Source organism: Calonectris borealis, chromosome 8 (assembly GCF_964195595.1).
Source record: "Calonectris borealis chromosome 8, bCalBor7.hap1.2, whole genome shotgun sequence".
Lineage (NCBI taxonomy): Eukaryota > Metazoa > Chordata > Aves > Procellariiformes > Procellariidae > Calonectris > Calonectris borealis.
This window is the reverse complement of record NC_134319.1, coordinates 34,118,896-34,138,892: the sequence shown is the minus strand read 5'-3', so window position 1 is coordinate 34,138,892 and position 19,997 is coordinate 34,118,896. Positions and strand designations below refer to the sequence as shown.

Below are 19,997 nucleotides of genomic sequence, written 5' to 3'. Positions count from 1 at the left end.
GATGTGCCCTACGGTATCAAAATGACCAGCTCAGTGCTTTTGGGGTTTTTTGCCAACCTCATAGAATCATTAAGGTTCATCGAGTCCAACCCAACACCACCATGCCCACTAAACCACGTCCCTAAGTGCCTCATCTACACGTCTTGTAAATACCTCCAGGGATGGTGACTCCACCACTTCCCTGGGCAGCTTGTTCCAAGGCCTGACCACTCTTTCAGTAAAGAAATTTCTCCTAATGTCCAGTCTAAACCTCCCTTGGTGCAACTTGAGGCCATTTCCTCTTGTCCTATCACTAGTTGCTAGCCTCTGGCTGCCTTGTTCCCAAGAAAGTGTCAGGGGAAGCAAGTAATTTCATCTAATAACAAATTTCTTTTTCTCTTCCCCTCTTACTTCTCTAGTTTATTGATGCAGATAATTTACTGACCAACCCACAAACCCTGAACCTGATGATAGCAGAAAACAAGACATTGGTGGCACCAATGCTCGAGTCTCGCTCTCTCTACTCTAACTTCTGGTGTGGCATCACCCCCCAGGCAAGTGACCGCGTGAACGGTGGTGGGTGACTCTGCAAGCTGTGTTTTCAAAGGCCTCCTGCCTTGTGTCCTTGAAGCAGTGGGCATCGTTTCTGTTCCATGGGCTTTCCCATCTGCTTTTGTAGTGTCCTCTTTCTGAAAAGAAGCTGCTGTAGCTCTGAGGTATGCAGAGGTGATGGTGGCATGTAGTGAGGATAGTGGTGTCATGCAGCCATCTCAGCTTCCTCTTCTCTCAGCGGTGGCATCCCAAATCTTGGGTGGGTATCTTTGGGAAAGGACCGTACACTTATAGGGAATCTGGGAATAAGAGTAGAGAGGACACTGCAGTCTCTAAATGTGTTCAGGCTTTGTTTTCTAACCGAGCTGTAGGTATGAGCAAAGCAATACATGTCCTGCACGGGGTGTGCAGGCACATAACTGAAACTTGCTTCTTCTCTGAGATTCCTCACTTGAAAAAGCTTCATCTGGAGGAAGCTGAGCTTGCTTAGCCGAAAGTCCTGGGAAGTGATACACTCCCACTAACTGCATAAAAAATACTGATATACACACAATCACACCAGAGTTTATTTGAGGTGGTTCCATATATTTGTGTAATGGCCTTAAAAGTCTCGGTACATTATTTTAGACTAGCTTTCCTGTATAGTGACGCTAATCTTGAGAGGAATTTGCTTTTCTTTCTACAGCTCTCCATTGTATGTAGGTTATTTTTGTCACAGATGAACAAGATTTATGTAGTGGGGCAACACCCTTGGCCCTGAAGGGGCTCAAGTATGTACATAAAGGGTACTGGTGTAAAGGACAGAAGTGCTGAGCCTAGAAATTAGAGTTTCATGTTACCTTTTCAAATCACATATGCTACAAAAATGTTGCGTAGTAGAAATAGCATTATTTTTAGAATCAGAACAAGGTTGAGCTATCCCTTTACAAGTTGATCCCCATCACGCTGGTGTGTCGACCCTGGCTGGTAGGTAAGCCCCTACCCAGTCGCTTGCTCACTCCTGCCCAGCAGGAGCAAATTGGAAGGGCAAAAGCAGGAAAAATAAAAACAAAACCCAAAAGCAACCCTCATGGGTTGAGATAAAGACAGTTTAATAAGTGAAGAGGGAAAAAAACCCAAACAAACAAACAAGTGATGCAAAAACAATCACTCACCACCAGGAGACCGATGCCCAGCCATCCCCTGAGCACTGGCTGCTTTGGAAAAACTCCCCCCCAGTGTTATTGCTGAGCACGATGTTATATGGTATGGAAAACCACTTTGGGTTGTTTGGGTCGGCTCTCCCAGCCTCTCGCCCACCCCCAGCCTACTCGCTGTGGGGGGCAGAGTGAGGAAGAGAGGAGGGGAGGCCTTGATGCTGTGCAGGCACTGTTCAGCAGCGGCTAAAACATCGGTGTGTTATCAACACCGCTTTGGGCACCAGTCTAAAACACAGCACCGTATGGGCTGCTATGGAGAAAATTAACTGCATCCCACCGGACCTGGTACAATCACCTTGTCCATACAAGGATTTTGGTAAGGGAATCAAATATATAGAAGGGCAGATCTATTGTCACAGTCATTTTTTGCCTTTTTTCACTCTTTTCCTTTGACATGTTCTTGACTAAGCTGTAGATGGGCTTTCCAAGACAGTCAAGCTGAAATGGGGACTGTACTTAACGCTTTTTTCTCCCAGGTAAGGTTCAATAATGAGATCAGCTTTTTGACCTGTTCTGCAGTCTGCTGCCGCTATGTGTTTTGTCATCCTTTGAGGAGGCAGGATCCTAAGCTGCATGTCTCCTAGAATAGCAAGAGAGTTTTTTATTCTCTTGAAAATTTTCCCTTTTTTCCCATGTTGGCCCCGGAAAGCTTCAGGATTTCTTTTTTACTTCCATGCCCGGAGTCTTTCCTTCTTCATAAAGACAAGTTTGCCCTGCTGCATAGACAAACGTGTTTAAGCCTGAGCTGCACACACGTCTTTGAGCTTCCCTGGGGCATGTGAATGGGAGTACTTTGGAGAGGCTCCACGGTCCTGCTTTATTCCAGAGAGCTAACCAGTTACTAATTGTTGTCATTATCGCTGGAGTGAAAGAAAAGAGCAAACGCCATTCCCCCTTTCTTCAATTTACCTGGTATAAAACATTATTCTTCCTTCCCAGTGTTACCAAGGACACAAGTAGGGACCACAGGCAGGGTGAAAACATAACGAGTGTACTGGGTCGGACCAAAGGTCCATCTGATAGCAGCGGTTCCTAGCAGATGCCTAGGGAATAGTATAAGAACATGGCAAACAAGTAAGTGAATGATACTTCCCCAAAATATTTTTCTATCCTCTGGCAATCTCCTTCTCTATGATTTCTTGAGGAAGGTCTTTGTCTTTAAATCTCTCAGTGATTTTTTTCTTTTACAGAAATCACTGTCTGAATCTTTTTTTTTTTTGGCACTCATGCCATCTTATGGCAAGGAGTTCCACAGTTCAGACTAACTAATTGAATAAAAATATCAGGAAAAGGTCCTGAACTTCCCAAATTCTTGGGAAGTAAATATATAGATAAGAAAAGGGGTGTATGGGGGTGTGTTTACTTGTTTCAGTTTTCGTTTTAAAATGGAGACAAACTTCATAGCGAAGGCGTTGTCCTTTAAGTTTTTAAGGTTAGGTCCTGAGGCAGCTGGGTTTTCCACTGATGTAAATCAGCATTACTCCACAGGCTGAAGTGGATCTCTGCCTGTGTGCACCAGCCTCAGCCCTGGCCCCTAGTGCTGCCTCTCCAGCAGTAAGTTTCCATCATTACCAGCATTAGCTGAGAAAAGGAGAGCGAAAAACCTAGCAGCAAATGCATCTTGCAGAATTCGGTGAAAAAAGCTGCTCAAATGAACGGGAAAGTTCCCACTTGATTTTTTTCTTTTCTTTTAGTTGCTGCTTCTTGTTCCTGTGCTTGCAGTCCCACAGCTTCATGCTCTCAGCCTTGCTGTCCCTGGGGACTTGGGGAGGGAGTAACAGCTGGAGCACGCCCTGAAACACAGCCTCTGGCACTGAGCAGCAGCAAGCCAAACCCGGCTCCAGACAGCTTGACATTTACTTGTCATGAAGCTAGCCTTAGGAGAGCACGGCAACAGTGCTGACAAGTTGGAGTCTTTCTTGACTGCAGATGACTTACGAGCAGTGAAAAGCCCCAAAACTCCATAGTCAGTGACTGGAGGAGGAAAGATTAGTTTCCAGCATCTTTCACCTGTGGGCATTCTGGGATGTCTGTTAAAGGTTGCGTGTCTTAACCCTTCCTTCAGTGGGGCTGCTAGTAAGGTCTCTACCTGCTCGCTCCTTTTCATGAAAATCAGACCGGCTGTGTTTGAGATACCTTCTGACCATACTGTGAGGGCTAGATATCTGAAGGACAGAGGTGGGGGGATCGGGAGATACATAAACAGACAAATGCACCACGCCATGCTTCTACACAAAACCAGGGTAAAGTGGTTCTGCAGTGATTTGCTCAGCCTTTGCTAGGGTGCTCATGGAAAATATAACGTAAAAGTAACTTTAACTTATTTAAGTGACTCATCATTTCTGTAAAGACCAGAATCTGCTCTGGATTCAACCGTCAGCCATATCCAGATGTCTAATTGGTGCGTTAGAATTTTCTTTCTGGAGGAATTCAGTGTATTTATTTCCAAATCTGATAGCTTTAGACATACTGCACCTGCAAAACCAGCTGTGAGCCGCACAACGTGGGTGTCGCACCCACAGTGCTGGAAGGCTAGCAAAGCTCGTGGTTGCAGAGAAATGAGCTGACTGAAGTGCCTCCCGCAGACAGACTCTGTGGGGAGAGCTCAGGAGTGAGAATTAAACCTGCTTGCCCTGGGATGGAGGAAGCAGGGATTCTTACACAGCTGATGGAGACTGAGATGTTGCCTTCGCTGCAGTGAAGCAAATGATTTTTTTTAAAGTTGTGGTCAGAAATAATTTGCAGGTCCTAGTCTGTGAGACATTGAATGTCCTTTGTGCCTGTTGAACATGGAGGATGCCACGGAAGCTCAGCAGCTTCCAGGGTCAGACCTGAGAGTCTATGTGCAAGAAAAGGTTTCTGGAGAGCCAGGGGAAAAAAGTCTGAGGTTTGAAGCTCTACTGCAAGGGAATTTTGCAGTGGAAAGGCTTGGATTTCCAATAGCTGCTAAAAAGGAGAGAGAAGGTCAAGCTTTAACTTTGGGGATGGAGATTGTTTCTAAATACTTGACTGAGCCCTTTCCAAAGGGGGGACACTTCCAAATCTGAGAATTGGGCACTGATCCATCTCTGCTGGGGAGGGTTAAGGGTGCGAGCTTTTGCTAGGGAGCATCTATGAAACAGAAATCTCTTGTAACAAGCAGCCCCCTCCTTGTGTTTGCAGGGCTATTACAAAAGGACCCTGGATTATCCCTTGATTCGGGAATGGAAGAGGACAGGCTGTTTTGCTGTCCCGATGATTCATTCCACGTTCCTCATTGACTTGAGGAAAGAGGCCTCCACCAAGCTGATGTTCTACCCACCCCACCAGGACTACACCTGGAGCTTCGATGATATCATGGTCTTTGCCTTCTCCAGTCGCCAAGCAGGTATGTCTGGGGAGGATTCACTAGTAGGGACATGCAGATCTCTACTTTGAGTTCACAGGCCAAAAGTCATGTGTTGGCTTCGGTGGTGAGTTCGGACCCTGTTCCCTTTCCTCTTTTGGATCTGGTCAGGGATACCCAGCAGCAAGTGACTGGCAGTGCAGTTTGGAATCACAGCTAGCTTCAAAGGACACGGGAGCCGTTCTTGGGACGGGGGCAGTGTTTCAGAGACAAAACGTGTGCCATCCACCCTTGCTTTGTGTCACAGCAAGACACGGGTGAATGCTGTGAGAGTGGAAGGCATTCTGAAGTCTGCAGGTAAGGTATCTAAAGTCACCACTACACGGAGACTCCATGAGGAAGGGGACGAGGGCAGGAGACTCTTTTTAGATGTAGCAGCCCTCGTGGAAAACAAAGACTCTTTTTAGATGTAGCAGCCCTCGTGGAAAACAAAGACTCTTTTTAGATGTAGCAGCCCTCGTGGAAAACAAAACCCAAGCTGCTTACCCACAGTGCTGATGAGGCTTTGCTTCATGGCAGCTCAGCAGGAATTGTCTGAGAGGTAGGGGGGGTTTGTTTTGTGGGGTTTTTTTTGAAAGCGAAGTCAGTGCAACTTTCAGGGGACTGATGTGGAGTCTGTGGGCTGTGCTGAGAGGAGATCTCTTGCAGGCAAGAGCAGGTTAGAGCTGGTGTGTGAGCAGTAAAATCTCTGCATACTTGAGATTGTATCATTGGTACTTTGGGAGAACCAGTCGAGCACTGAGCTGCCCTGAGGTCCTTGGGGCACAGCAGAGAGAAACTATGTACCCCTGGGATCAGTTTCTACCGGACAGTGGGAGGATTTCAGTTAGACCTGAAATACAGGAGTCCTTTCAGGCCAAGTTAGAACCTCAGTGTCCTCTTCCTTTGCCTGGAACGGCTGTTGGTGTTTGCAGGGAGCTCTGTGTGTCTCGGAGAAATCACTGTCTCTTAAGCGCATGAAACTGCTGCTACTGCTGCTTGTACTTGCGGTGAGGATTTTTAGTCCCATTTATTTTCGGAGAGTGGATCTGGTGGGTATTCTGTCTCCAGCAAAGTCCTGGCTGGCAGACCTGTATGTAGCAGTGTCAGAGCTGAAAGGAGCTCCTGGGAAAGGTACGTTTTTAATGGCCATCTGTATTGTTCTTTGCCCCGCTGTGTTGAAAAGGGGAAAGTTTGGGGCCTTATAAAGGAAAAAGGGACTGATGAAACCTCAGCAGCATCAATGAAATGCGCTTCTGTTCAGAGCTTCACGACTGGTTTTGCTGGCTTACCGAGGTGGATTAGTAGGGAAAAGTTGTTTGTGGGTCCTCTGAGTGATGTGCAGCTGGTGTTACCTGTCCTCTGGTTGTAAAAGAGGCAAAGTTGAGGTGAGAAGGAAGGGCTGTTCTTCGGGGACGGGCAAGCAGAGAGAAAGGGAAGTGAAGAAGTATGGCTTGTTGTTGCTGGTAGTCGCTTCTGCAGAAGAGACAGGCTGAGAAGACTGCCTTTCCCACCATTTCCAGACCAGCACAGCAGCCGCCAGCTGTTTGTAGCTTTCCTTTTAGTGATGCTTCTGGTTTAAAGTTCTTGACAGCACTGAAAAAGATGGCGTTGCCTTGGCAGACTAAGCAGGGCTTTTTAAAATTCAGCTACAAGAGGATGAGGGGCATCTAATGAGAAAGATGAATGATAGAGGAGAGGCAGCGAGAGCTGAAATGAGAACCCTTGGGAGGCAGAGGTGAGATGGGAACTTGCAGAGCACCTTTGGGGCCTCGACTTTTAGAGTCAGGACATCGGTATATTGGCTCCGGAGGAGAATTGAGGTTTAAGTCCGGATAGCAAAGCGGGCTCCTTCAAATCTACCTGCCCCACTTGTTCCCTCTGACAGCTGTCCCAGAAATGCAGCATCCAAAGAGTGTGGTAACTGCATTGCATTAGCTTCAGCTGCTTAAGAAATATTTCAGGGATTCAAACTCATCATTTTTTCCTTCCATCCTAGAACACTTTAGCTTTTCCCAGGACTGACCCATGACATGAAAGGCTTTGCTTCAGCAAAGCCCATTGATCTGCTCAGATTGTTGGCTGAGTTTTGTCACTCAAGATAAAAGGATGACGACCAAGTTCAGAAATGTGAAAAATGTATGGAGTTCGAGGTAAATTTCCTTTAGGAGTAATTTCACTTACTTCCCTGAAGCCCTAAATGATGTTGGCTTTTGTCCAGGCCAAGTACTGCACTTAACGCCTCAGATCAAACCATCAATTTTCAACAGTGAATCTACTGCTCAAAGCAACTGTTTCGTGATGCTCCAAAGAGACCGTCCCACTTCTGCTGAGAGGACGTGGCCTGTGGTGGAAGTGCTGGCTCAGAACAGAACTCGGTGCGGGTGTTTTATTGGCAAAGGTGGTCTCTGTAGAGCCCCTTGCACTCACAAGGCAGCACTTAGCCAGCGAGATCTCCTGAGCTTCCTTTCAGCCTGAGGCTCTGAAGACCTAGAGCCAGCCAGCAGGAAGGTCTGGTCACAGGGGTGCGGGGGAAATTCAGGTTGCCGAAATACGGCTGTGGATTTAGGGCTGCGAATCTGGTCACTGCCTTACAAAGGCTGATGGTAATGCAAGTATCTATAGCTTTTCTGTCCCTTGTAGCAATTGTTTATTTTATTATAAAAACAGAGGTGGAGAGTGAGTCCCCCTCCCCATTTTAAAGTAGCTTTTATCCCAGAAGGAACAGAAATACTGGTGTGAATCTGTGCAGATTAACTGTGTTTAAGCCAGCGGAAGATAAGAACGGAGATCAGTGAGCCAGATAAGATTAGTTGATTAGATCAGTGCCAAATCCATTAATGTCAGCAGGTAGTATTTTTTATTCTGCCATTTACCTAAATTGCAGCTGACAGCTGAATGTGTTTTGGCAAGTAGCGTAACCAGCAATTTACTTGCAGAACTTAAAATGGTAGAAACACCGGGGTCATTAATGCAGACAGGTCTGCTCTGCTAAAAATACCAGGGATTAGGAGGACTAATACATGAAAGCATCAACACACCAGGTAGTGTCTGCTTTTCATTGGTTTCCTAGAGGGAAGGGGACGGTTGTGCTTGTTTCATTTAAAAAAATAAATTAAAAAAAAAAAAGCCATGGGGCTGGGCACACAAGCTTGTAGGTGTGCATTTTTCTTTAAATCTGCTTGGCCGGTTGTATGGGTTCTAGCAGCTTTCAGATTGTGGTTAATTAATAAAGGATCTTACCCGAGCTCAATGAAGAAGAACAGCAATATTTTCCCTTGGCTTCTCTGGATGTAGCTTTTGAGTGTGTTGCCACATCAGGCCCAGTGCTGCTGCAGTTATAGCCGCTAACGAGCAAATGCTTGGTCAGTCCAGAGGGAAGAGTGTTTTGCTGATCGCACGTTGCTGGGACGTTCCCAGTGAACAAGCTCAGCAGTGGGTGAGTCTCTCCCCTGCAAAGGCATCTGCTCCGAGGAGAGGCTTGGCATCTTCTCTTTGTTTCGCACCTCCAGATTCGGCTCCTTAAACAAGCAGTTGCAAAAGCTTTTGAGTAGAAGGGTGTTACGTTATCACCTCTTTTTGAAAGCATCTTTTCTCCTTGCTGGTGCCTCTCTCTAGGATTTTCCTCTAATCTTCAGGGCACTGTAAAATCTAGTCCTGGAGAGGAAAGGACCATGTTTGGGTGGTAGACTAGGTGCTTCCAAGATGGTTATCCTATATATTCCTCAAAGTCCTTTGATTTTTTTCACGTCTTTATTTTCTAGCCAAAGCAAACAGAAGCGGGAAGATGCTTGACTGCAAAACCCCGAGTGAATCCCTTGCTAGGCTAGTAACAGACCCTGCAGCTCTCCCGATGCCTTGGGCCTTGCAGCTTCATCCCGTGTGATCCCAGGGGAGCTGAACTGCCCGGGCCCGCATTTGGCCAACCGTGTGCTGCTGAAGCTGGGGATCAGACTTGGCTCCTCCGCCCTGGAAGAGTCATTCCATATTTATTGCGGTCTGACAGAGAAGCCTTGTGAAGCTCAGACAAAAGCTTCCATCGCCCCTAGCCACGCTTTGTTTCAATTTTTCTCTCTCTGAGGCTGCCTGCTCTGACAGACCCGTACCCCGCTTTGCCCAGCGTGCCGGGCAGGGGCCCCTCTCCCCGCGGAGGCGTGGGGTATCCAGCAGGACTGCTTCCCTTTCGCCTGAACCGCTTCACCCCTCGCAGGTGTGTGACAAATGCAGCCTTCCTGTGTTGCAAGGGGGAGTCCTGCCCACTCGTGAGTGGAAATGCCTCCACCCTTCACCCTGAGCTTTGAAACCTGTGTGTTTTCCCCTACCTTTGAGCCCCATTTTTCCCCCCCTGGTTTGGAGGCTGTTGCCGAGCCCTGGGTCTGTGCAGGGAGAGAGGCCCCATGTCCCGGGATCGCTGCTGCTTCTCCTTCAGCACAGCTGCAGGTGGAAGCCCACTTGGCTCCTGCGCCAGCCCTTGCATCGCGCGAGGCTGGCTTACTCGGGGGTGAAACCCCCTTCCTGCTTTTGGCTCGGCGTCTGTGGAGGGATTCTCAGATGAGGTGCCAGGTCTGAGCAGCCAGGTGGGTTTTTGGGGATGGGGGTTTCTGTGGTACTCCCCAGTTATCCGCCGGAGTCCTGCTGTGTGTATCAGACGCTGCTTTTGCGAAGGGCCAGTCCTGCCCTCTGCTGTAGGATTGTTTTCATAGCGTGAAGGCAAAGGCCAAAAAAGACCCTTTCTGTGGTGTAAGAGGGGGGTTCCCAGTCTCTCCTAGGAGAAAACTGATTGCAGTTAAAGATACCTGCTGTTAGGGAGCAAGCAGAAGTTGGTTTCATAGGAGAGGACAGTTGCTGCCAGCCAAATAAAAGGGAAGATGGCACTGTGATGTTTTTTGAATTGTTTGCAGAACTTCTTGGGGCTGAGGTCCTGGCATAAGTTTGGTTGTGGCTACGTCGCAACAGAGCAACGAAATCCTCTGGTAAAAGACCTGACTCTAATTTCTGTTTTTCTGCGATCCCCAGGAGTACAGATGTTCATCTGCAACCGTGAACACTATGGTTTCCTTCCCATGCCCCTGAAATCGCACCAGACGCTGCAAGAAGAAACCGAGAACTTTGTGCACGCCCTAATCGAGGCTATGAGTAAGTTGCTGTGCCCTGCCATGATGGACCCCCCCAAGTTAATGTTTGTAGAGCTCTCCTGCTAGCGGCCCAGCTCTCTTCCCCTTGGGAGTCTGCATCCTGATCTGACTGCTCTCATACTGTTTTGATATGCAGTTTTCCATTTTCCACTGCTTTTCTACCTAGGGATGTAATCATTTCACAGTCAGGTCAACCCCATTCACAAAACCCCTTAATTTCCCCATATTAAATGCAAAAATGCATCTTTAATGTGGAAAGGATGCTGCAGAACCTCATTTTTGTCATGAGGTCTGTCTGGCATATGGCTGCTGGCTTCTGCTTTGCAACACGGACGCTTTCTGCTACACCCACTTCTGCGCTGACTTCACGTGCCACCTCCCTGGGGCTTTTTAGGCCCAGTGATGAAAACACTTCAGATACGTTATATCAGTGCCGCTTGTACGTGAGGGTGATGCTTGGGATCTCTCCTCTCTTTCAGTCGATCGTCCTCCCGTTGAACCCTCTCAGTATGTCTCTGTTCCTCCGAAGAACCCTGACAAGATGGGATTTGATGAAGTAAGGAACCTATTTTGCTGCCCTTGTCTTGTCTCGTCTTCCTATTTATCACTTAGAGGACCTGGGTTCTCCCTGTAGCTTAGCTTCCAGCCATTTCCCGTGGAGTATGTTATCTTTTCACATGGTTAGCTCTTTCCCAATCACTCATCTTTTGCGCTTAAACTTTTTGCAAGGAGAAAATAGCCATCCTTATTTGGGGATAACTTTAGGGAAGCAGAAGGGAAAGGGCTCAGGGAGCATTCTTTCCCTCTGGCATTTGCTGTGGAGAAACGAGGCCAGTCAGGTCTGCGGGCATGTAGTACCTGCTGCAAGACCCCTGATTAGAAGTGCAGGTTTGTGTGCAAGGGCAGTGCCCAGCAAATCTTTGGGCTTCCTGCCTGGATGGTATGGATGTTTTAATCCGGCCAGGAGGAGATGGCAGAAGTGAGGCTGAAAAACAGGTTATTTAACTCCCCAGTTCTTGTGCTGTTTCCCCTACATCTGACTTTACAGAGCAGCTTGGCAGTCCTTCATTCTGCGACAAAAACTGGTCTTTTGGGAAGCCTTTCCTGCTTTCCGGTGACAGAAGGGAACAATTTCTCCCACCTGAGCGAGACGCTGGGGAGCCCGGAGCAGCTGGGGGAGCCAGGCTCGCAGCTGGGCTCTAGCCCAAGCTGGGCATGTCCAGGAGTGATGAAAATCACGCGTGCTGTCTCTGTACTGTGACAGCTCTCCCCCCGCCCTGCTTGGTCACCGCGTTTTTTGCTATGGCCTTAAGTTAAAGTGAACTAGAAAGATGGTTGCTGACACTGGTAGTGCCCCAAGACCCCGCAGAATTTCCTCTCCCGACTCTGCCTCGCGTTGCGGAGAGAGCAAGGGGAGAAGGCTGGCGAGGAATCTGCTGTGCTTTAATTAACCAGTGTCCGTGTTATTCACGGAGCCAGCAAGCCCTGTGTATACAGCTGCCAGGGTGGCAGCGGCACCGTGACCGAGGGAGTTGTGGTGATCAGGGGAGCCTTTGTTTTCTTGGTGTATTCTGCTGCATCTGTTTATATGACTCGTAAAGTCTGAACCTGATTTGGCTCTGTGTGTTTGAGCCTCTGTGTTTAGGACACAGCTGGTGTAGGTTTTTTCCATGTTGTCCTTTGTGGCTGCGCTTTATTTATCCAATTTATTATTTTTGCATTTGTACTGACCTGGAATTTGATCTGCTTCTTACTGGGATGAGGTTTTGCTTCACAGGCTACAAGGCTGCACTTGTACTTGTCTGCCTGGGACTGCAAAATATCCCTGACCCTCTGCAGTTTACCTGCAAATGAGGGCTTCGGTCCTCTGCCCTCCACCAGAGTCTGTCTCCTCCAGGCTTGGACTGAGCCCTGCCCAGACATCTCTGTTCCCGGTCTTGGCTCTGTGCTAGGCTTTCTGCTCTGGCAGGGGTAGCAGCGGATTTTCAGTGCCCAAAGTAATTACAAAAATCCTCTCTTTGCTGTCTCCTTGTACTTGGACGGTGGCCCCACTGATCATCCTAAATACAGGCAGTGGCAGCGTTGTGGGGAAGCATGTGGGTCAATGTTCCTCTGGGACTGGGGCTGGCCGTTTTACTCTGTTTAATGTAAACCAAAACAACCTATATCTTTGGAAATGATAGACTGGGCTGTAACTGGTCTCCTCTCACCTTTATTCATCCTTGAAGAGCAACTTTCCCTGTGACATAGAACATCCATTAAAAGTAGTTGTAAGACAAAGAACGAGCCTCTAACCTTTCAACTCAAAACCAACCCCAATTTTTTGACAAATTCTAAGCAACCTGGAATAAAAACACACCTGGTATTTTAATAAGATCTGCTTTTCCAGTGGGGCTGCTGGAGAAGAGTGGATCAGGACTCCCATTTCTTCCTCTCTCCCAAGCCGGGAGGCTGATGTCTTTCTCTTCTACCCAGATTTTCATGATCAATCTGAAGCGTCGGAAGGACAGGCGGGATCGGATGCTGCGGACTCTCTATGAGCAGGAGATTGCAGTCAAGATAGTGGAGGCTGTGGATGGAAAGTGAGTTTCGGCTGGGGTTGCTGATGTTTGCAAAGAGTGGGTTGTGCATAACACCATCGCTTTGGATGCCCTGACCTCCCTTCTGGTGGGGAAGGGGGGGCTGAGGGGAGAGGTGAATACCGCTTCTATTTACCTAACAGCCTGTTTGGGGCAGTTTTGCTCCTTTCTTCTTTTGCAATTAGGCAGTGTCCATGGGAGAACCAGGGCAGTGTGGTTCAGATCAAAATCAGGTTAAAATCGTACTGATTTCTGTGAACTATAACACTGGCACACAGTTAAAAGGAGCCAGCAGTGACAGTGTTTGAGAGCAGTTATCTCCTGGGAAGATCGTCCATCCTAGTGCTACAAAGCTGTTGTGCTACGGTGTTAACCCTGACACAGCCCTTTCCAAGCTTACTCTAAGGTGTGTTAAGACGTTTTTATAATGAGAAATCAAAGCAGAAATTTTAGATCTCAGGGAGATAGGAACACACATGCCATCTAGTGGTCTTTGAGACTTGGGTACCCATCAAGACCTCTTGGAAAAATACTCTAAGCCAAGCACCTGACAAGTTGATGGTGCCACTCGTTGGCAGAGTTAAGGGTATGATTTGTCAGCTTGATTTAGAAATGTAAATAATTTTTCTGCGGGTTTTTGAGCGAAACAAATGCAGGAATTTCTTGAGATACGGCTTTCCTCTGAACGTCAGCAGCGTTTCCCATGTTGCGTCTGTGTCTGACTTGAATTTACTTTTTTTTTTTTTAAATGGTGATAGATATTCTCTCTTCCTCAGAGCACTGAACACGAGTCAGCTCAAAGCTCTCAGCATCGATATGCTCCCGGGTTACCGGGACCCATACTCCTCCAGGCCACTAACCAGGGGAGAGATCGGCTGCTTCCTTAGTCACTATTACATCTGGAAGGAGGTAAGGGGTTTGTGGGTGCCTCAGGGTTCCTGCAGGAAGGTGCTGTGGGCGGGCGCGAGAGGAAGGCGCAGAGCCAGTCCTAGGGCAGAGCATCAAATACGATGCAGGCTTCTGGAAGTGTAGGATGGAACTGTGTTCCTTGGTTCGTAGAGGATCACGCACAGGGGTTTTCTTCAACGCAGCATTCAGCTTTCTCATCTCTGCTTTCCATTTGCCAACAGCTCTGAGTGATTTTTGTCAGAATATTTTCATGACTGTTTTCACAAACCATCCAGTAGCCTGCTTGGAGCAGGCTTGCTTAGGAGAAAGGCAAGAAGGTTTTGAAGAACAAATGGTGTTTAAAAAAAACTCGTTTTTTTCCCTTGTTCTGCATCTGGACCGAAGCAAGTTCCAGTGACTCTCTGATGGACTTTTTTGAGTTGGCGTATCATAAATATTCTTAACAGTAGGGACCTCTGTTACCTGAGCTAAGAGGCCTTGTTTGGGTGGTAAAAGCTGTAGGTTCCGTCTGTCCCTGGTCAGCTGGGGAGTGACACTTGAGAGGATCTGGGCTGTGCTGGTCAGAGATGGTGCAGTTACACAGCCTGACATCAACAGGAGGGATAATTTCAAGTGAGGTGTGGTGGAGGCAGGGAGAAAGACTTGGTACTAAAAGAAGACTGGGCAATGGCAGTGGTTACCCAAATACAGCCAGCCCTCTGCCTTCAGAGGTGTTAGTTGTGGCACCTCGCAGCAGGGCAGGGCATTGATCCAAACAGCCCAGAGCCAGCAGGAGTGACCTCAGTGCTGAGGAGCCAGGCTGTGCCTTTGGGCTTGAGAGTTCTAAATCATAGAATCACAGAATAGTTTGGGTTGGAAGGGACCTTTAAAGGTCATCTAGGGCCAACCCCGCTGCCGTGGGCAGGGACATCTTCAACTGGATCAGGTTGCTCAGAGCCCCGTCCAACCTGACCTTGCATGTTCCCAGGGATGGGGCATCTACCACCTCTCTGGGCAACCTGTGCCAGGATTTTACTACCCTCAGCATAAAAAACTTCTTCCTTATATCTAGTCTAAATCTCCCCTCTTTGAGTTTAAAACCATTCCCCCTTGTCCTGTCGCAACAGGCCCTGCTAAAAAGTCTGTCCCCATCTTTCTTATAAGCCCCCCTTTAAGTACTGAAAGGCTGCAATAAGGTCTCCCTGGAGCCTTCTCTTCTCCAGGCTGAACAACCCCAACTCTCTCAGCCTGTCCTCACAGGAGAGGTGTTCCATCCCCCTGATCATTTTTGTGGCCTTCTCTGGACCCGCTCCAACAGGTCCATGTCTGTCCTGTGCTGAGGACCCCAGAGCTGGACGCAGCACTGCAGGGGGGGTCTCACCGGAGCAGAGCAGAGCAGAGGGGCAGAATCCCCTCCCTCAAGCTGCTGGCCACGCTGCTTGTGTTGCAGCCCAGGACACGGTTGGCCGCCTGGGCTGCGAGCGCACATTGCCGGCTCATGTCCAGCTTTTCGTCCAGCAGCACCCCCAAGTCCTTCTCGGCAGGGCTGCTCTCCATCCCTTCATCCCCCAGCCTGTAGTGATACCGGGGGTTGCCCCGACCCCGCTGCAGGACCTTGCACTTGGCCTTGTTGGACCTCATGAGGTTCACACGGGCCCACTTCTCGAGCTTGTCCAGGTCCCTCTGGATGGCATCCCATCCCTCAGGCATGTTGGCCGCACCACTCAGCTTGGTGTCATCTGCAAACTTGCTGAGGGTGCTCTCGATCCCACTGTCTATGTCATTGATGAAGATATGAAACAGTACTGGTCCCAATACGGACCCCTGAGGGACACCACGCATCACCGACCTCCATCTGTACATTGAGCCATTGACCACTACCCTCTGGATGCGACCATCCAACCAATTCCTCACCCACTGGACAGTCCACCCATCAAATCCATACCTCTCCACTTGAGAGAGGATGTTGTGGGGGACCGTGTCAAAGGCCTTACAGAGGTCCAGACAGATGACATCAGTAGCCCTTCCCATGTCCACTCATGTAGTCACTCCATCATAGAAGGCCACTAGGTTGGTCAGGTAAGCTATGGTCAGATGATAACATGGGAACCTACATGCAGGATGCCTTTGCGTGTGTGTTCTCTAAGTCGTCAGGGCCAGACTTTGGATATGCTCGATTGTCCTCCTTCCCAGACTTCAGGAACACTTTCTTCCAACAGAGATTTTTCTGAACAGCAGCTTTGGCATCAAAGGCTGCTGCACGTTCCTCTGAGGAGGTGATTGCTGTGGTCATGCTAGGCGGTAGCTCATGGGTTCTACATGGTGCAACATCAGATGGAGGGTTTTTCTAGGATGCAGATGCTCAGCCACAGGGTATTTTCAGGACTGTTCTCACCGGCTCTTGCAGTCTCTCCCAGCTGAGCTGTGAATCTGGGAGTGGTTCTGCAGCCTCCCCACCTGCATGGTCTAGAAGGCAGTGCCAGGTCAGGATGACCCCAACAATTTCAGGGTGCAGGGAGTGGCGCACTTGTGCCACTGTCATCACTTCTGAACCCTCTTGTTTCAGGTGGTAAACAGAGAACTGGAGAAGACGCTTGTTATTGAGGATGATGTGCGCTTTGAACACCAGTTTAAAAGGAAGCTCACGAAGCTGATGGATGACGTTGAACAAGCCCAGCTAGACTGGGAGCTTATGTAAGTAACTGGCCCTCAGCCACCTGGGAGCTCCTGGGCTCGCAGAGGTCGGCAGCACCTGCTGTGTCGTGATAGAGATGTAGGTTAATGCTGGAGTGCAGGGGAGGGTGGCAGAGACTTCTTGGTGGCTCTTCCCATCAGACCAGATTTGCCTTCTGGGGCAGGCTGATGCTGGAACTCCCATTGGGTATCGTTACTGCCCTTTGTGGGCAGTGTTGGTTGATCTCAACGGTGTCTGGAGATGCTGCTGTGACAGAGGAACTGACACAGCTCAGTCCTGAGGCTTGGACCGTGTCATCTTAGCTCCCTTATGAAGTCTCTCATAGCTATACCACCCACTGGGTTAAGACTTGGATGTCTGGGAGTGGTGCAGGAGAGAAACCTGTGACCCTGGTTGGGAATTACTTCTTGGATTGACCCTTTGCCCTTCCCTGGTTGACATGAGCAGTCTTGTGGTCCTAATTGCTGCAGATTCGCTTTGGTTCCAATTTCCATGGTCTTTTCGCCCTTTAAGCTACATTGGCCGGAAAAGGATGCAAGTGCAGGAGCCTGAGAAAGCAGTTCCCAATGTCATGAACCTGGTGGAAGCCGACTACTCGTACTGGACCCTGGGGTACGCAATCTCTTTCCAAGGGGCTCAGAAACTCATCGGAGCTGAGCCTTTCAGCAAGATGTTGCCTGTAGATGAATTTCTGCCGGTCATGTACAACAAGCACCCTGTGTAAGTAGGATGCCTTCGTTGCTCGGGTTGGCGCCAGATGGGTCTTGCTGAACGATCTTAAGCCAGATCACGTTGGTGTGTCTCGCTTCTGCAGCCTGGCTGGTGGGGGACAGGGCTACTCCTTGTGCTTTTTGGTTGTCTGCAGCAGAGCTCCTGGCACAGGTCGAAGGAGGTGACAGCCCTGCTGCAGAGGGGTAATTGTCCCTATTGCGGGCTGGTTCCGAGACACTTGGCTGTCTCTGGTTATGGAGGCTTTGGTTGTATAGGTTGTGTGTGGTTGTAAGGCACGTGGTTCTGGCTGTAGAGAGTCAGGCTTGCTTTAGACCCACCCCAGCAGCTACCTCCACTCCCTGGGACCTGTTTGCTCCGTGGATTGGCTTGTGTCTCAGTTATAGGCAGTGGCCCTGATGAACGTTCACTCTGTTCCTGATGATTTTTCTCCCCTCGTTAGAGCGAAGTACATGGAGTACTACGAGTCCAGAGACTTGAAAGCCTTTTCAGCAGAACCCCTGCTTGTTTACCCCACCCACTACACAGGGCAGCCGGGCTACCTCAGCGACACAGAGACCTCTACAATCTGGGACAACGAGACCGTCTCCACGGACTGGGACAGAACACACTCCTGGAAATCCCGGCAGCAGGGCAAGATCCATAGCGACGCCCAGAACAAGGATGCCCTGCCTTCCCAGTCGTCTCTCAACGCGCCGTCCTCCAGGGATGAACTATGACTGCCCGCTTCCCCCGGGACTCTGAACCTGCCTCACACTTTAGCTTTTCACCCTTGAAAGTTGTAGAGCAGCTCTTCATGTGGTCTCCTTCCCACTGCTTCGAATGGCAAAGCACAGTGGTTGGACCCGACTGTTACGGCTAACCAAGCCGCTTAGGACTGGGTGGGAGATGAAGGAGGAAAAAGAGCAAGTGTTCCAGACTGGCAGAATAAAAGGCAGAGATCTGAACAAAAGCCCTCACAAGCTTTTGTAAAAAAGATAACCTTGAATGACGTCTTTCTACAGTTCCTCGTGTAGAATACTGTATTTATAAAGATTAATATATAGAGGTGTGCAAGTGTTAATACCTTCCTGGATAGCTGTAACTGGGCTGCTGTGTAACTGTTACGCCTTGTAGGTTCGTAGGCTTTTATAACCCTGTTCACCGCGAGAAACTGCAGGCAAGCGTTTGAGTTACTGGTTTTGTTTTTCAAGGGGAATCAAGATGGTTTCCAAAAATGTTCAGTGTACTGGAGCAGCGCTCCTCTGTAGGGTCATCTCCTTCATCGCACTTCTATAGAAAACTATTGCTGGCTTCCCCTCCGTAAATTTTAAAACTTGCTAGATCCCATCTAAACAGGCCTCCCAAGCCAGAACTGATGTCTTGGCACGTCTAAAATCTTGGAAGCTAGCAGAGAAGGTGGAGGTTGCTGGTTTTCTTTGTCTCTGCGCTGTCTGAAGGGAACACAGGAGGAGTTAGTCCATGTCATGTCCTGCTTCACCCCCTGCCTCAATTTATTCCTTCAGGAAAACAAAGCCTGACAACCTATTTGCAGGCCTGTTTAATTAGGCCATAAAACCAAGTGTAGGACTTCTAGGAACTTTAAATTTTAAAAGTTTGGTTATGAACTGCTTGACGACTATCTTTATAAAAACAAAACAACCTACAGAAATGTTAGCGTTGTACTGTTCTCGACAGCCTTGATAGAATCGTGCGTTACAGGACGAAAAGGCAACTTGTCTTGATATTTTCTCATGTGAGTAGCAAACTTGTCTTTTTTTTTTTTTTGGATGACTTCTGATGTACTTGCTGTAGGCTAACACGTCAGCAGAGTATGGTGTTTGGTTTTTTTTTTTTTAAATGTTTCTCAGAGGCCGGGTGATGACGGACTCGGCTGCCTAGGTTAGGTGGCACAGAGCTCGCCCTGCAGGCTGCTGTTGCGGTGGGAGGACGCCCTCCCGGACTTGCGCTCCAGAGACTCGCCTGCTGGCAGATCTGTGCGGTTGAGTATGTGTGGCTGGTTTTGTTTGGGTTTTTTTTTTAAATTTTTGTTTGTTTTTAATAATTACTGATCAATGTTGTGCTTTCTGCTAAAGAAGACATGTTATTACCTATCAGCCGGTCTGATAATACATAGAACCTGGTGCAAGATGAGCCGCTGTGTGTATTCTTCATTGGGTGGGAGCAGCCCTGGCTGGGAAGGGCCAGCTCAGGGGGTTTTCAGCTGTGTTGCTCTGCCGTGGAGTCACTGGCCATATTAACGTGCCGGTTCTGCAGCTGCTGCCCGGAGCCGTCTTCCTTCCTCAGCCGTTCCGGGCTGAGCAGATGCCGGTGCGATGGGGTGAGTGTGGAGAGCAGGGCTGCCGCGGGCCACCACGCTCACCTGGGTCCTTCCCCTCTGACAAGCCCTCTCGCTTCCTCCTCAGGTCTCGCGTTAGGAGCGGCAAGTCCGACCTGTTCCAAGCACTGCCGAGCGTGGCCATCCCGAGGTGTTGGTAAGAAGCGTGGTGTGGCCTTCGGAAGCAGGACACCCGTGAACTGGTGAGCATCCAGCATGTTGTCAGGTGTCACTGTAGATACGTGACTGTGGAAACGTGACGTGCGCCTCAGTCTGGCGGAACAGCAGGGATGAGCCAGCGCTGGGCGGGCGAGTCCCTTTGGCCTGGTATCGTTTCTCTGGTCTCGTGTTGTGGCTGCCTCTCCACGTAAGGGCTCACGTTCGTGTGCATCACCACTGCGTATCTCTCCCGCCCTCGCGTGCTTTGTGAAAGACCCATCTCCACGAGAGAGGCCTCTCTTCCCCCAACCATGGGAGTGATTTACCTGTGTCAGCCAGAGCTCTGCTTTTTCCAACCCTTCCTCTTCTGACCTTTCATGATCCTATTGAAGCACTTTCTC

At 49.0% G+C, this 19,997-nt stretch overlaps 1 protein-coding gene across 1 annotated transcript in view; it reads left to right on the top strand.

The window, feature by feature from the left end:
* The window catches only part of COLGALT2 (collagen beta(1-O)galactosyltransferase 2), a 57,029-nt gene extending 37,776 nt beyond the window's left edge, over positions 1-19,253 (top strand). Inside the window, exons 4-12 of the mRNA XM_075156953.1 lie at positions 399-533; positions 4,893-5,097; positions 10,111-10,230; positions 10,709-10,785; positions 12,705-12,811; positions 13,585-13,717; positions 16,263-16,390; positions 16,905-17,111; positions 17,563-19,253. Of these exons, the coding sequence (XP_075013054.1) occupies positions 399-533; positions 4,893-5,097; positions 10,111-10,230; positions 10,709-10,785; positions 12,705-12,811; positions 13,585-13,717; positions 16,263-16,390; positions 16,905-17,111; positions 17,563-17,839 (1,389 nt within the window). The 3' untranslated portion in view covers positions 17,840-19,253. The remainder of the gene's footprint in view (positions 1-398; positions 534-4,892; positions 5,098-10,110; positions 10,231-10,708; positions 10,786-12,704; positions 12,812-13,584; positions 13,718-16,262; positions 16,391-16,904; positions 17,112-17,562) is intronic.
* Positions 19,254-19,997: the final 744 nt, after the last annotated feature.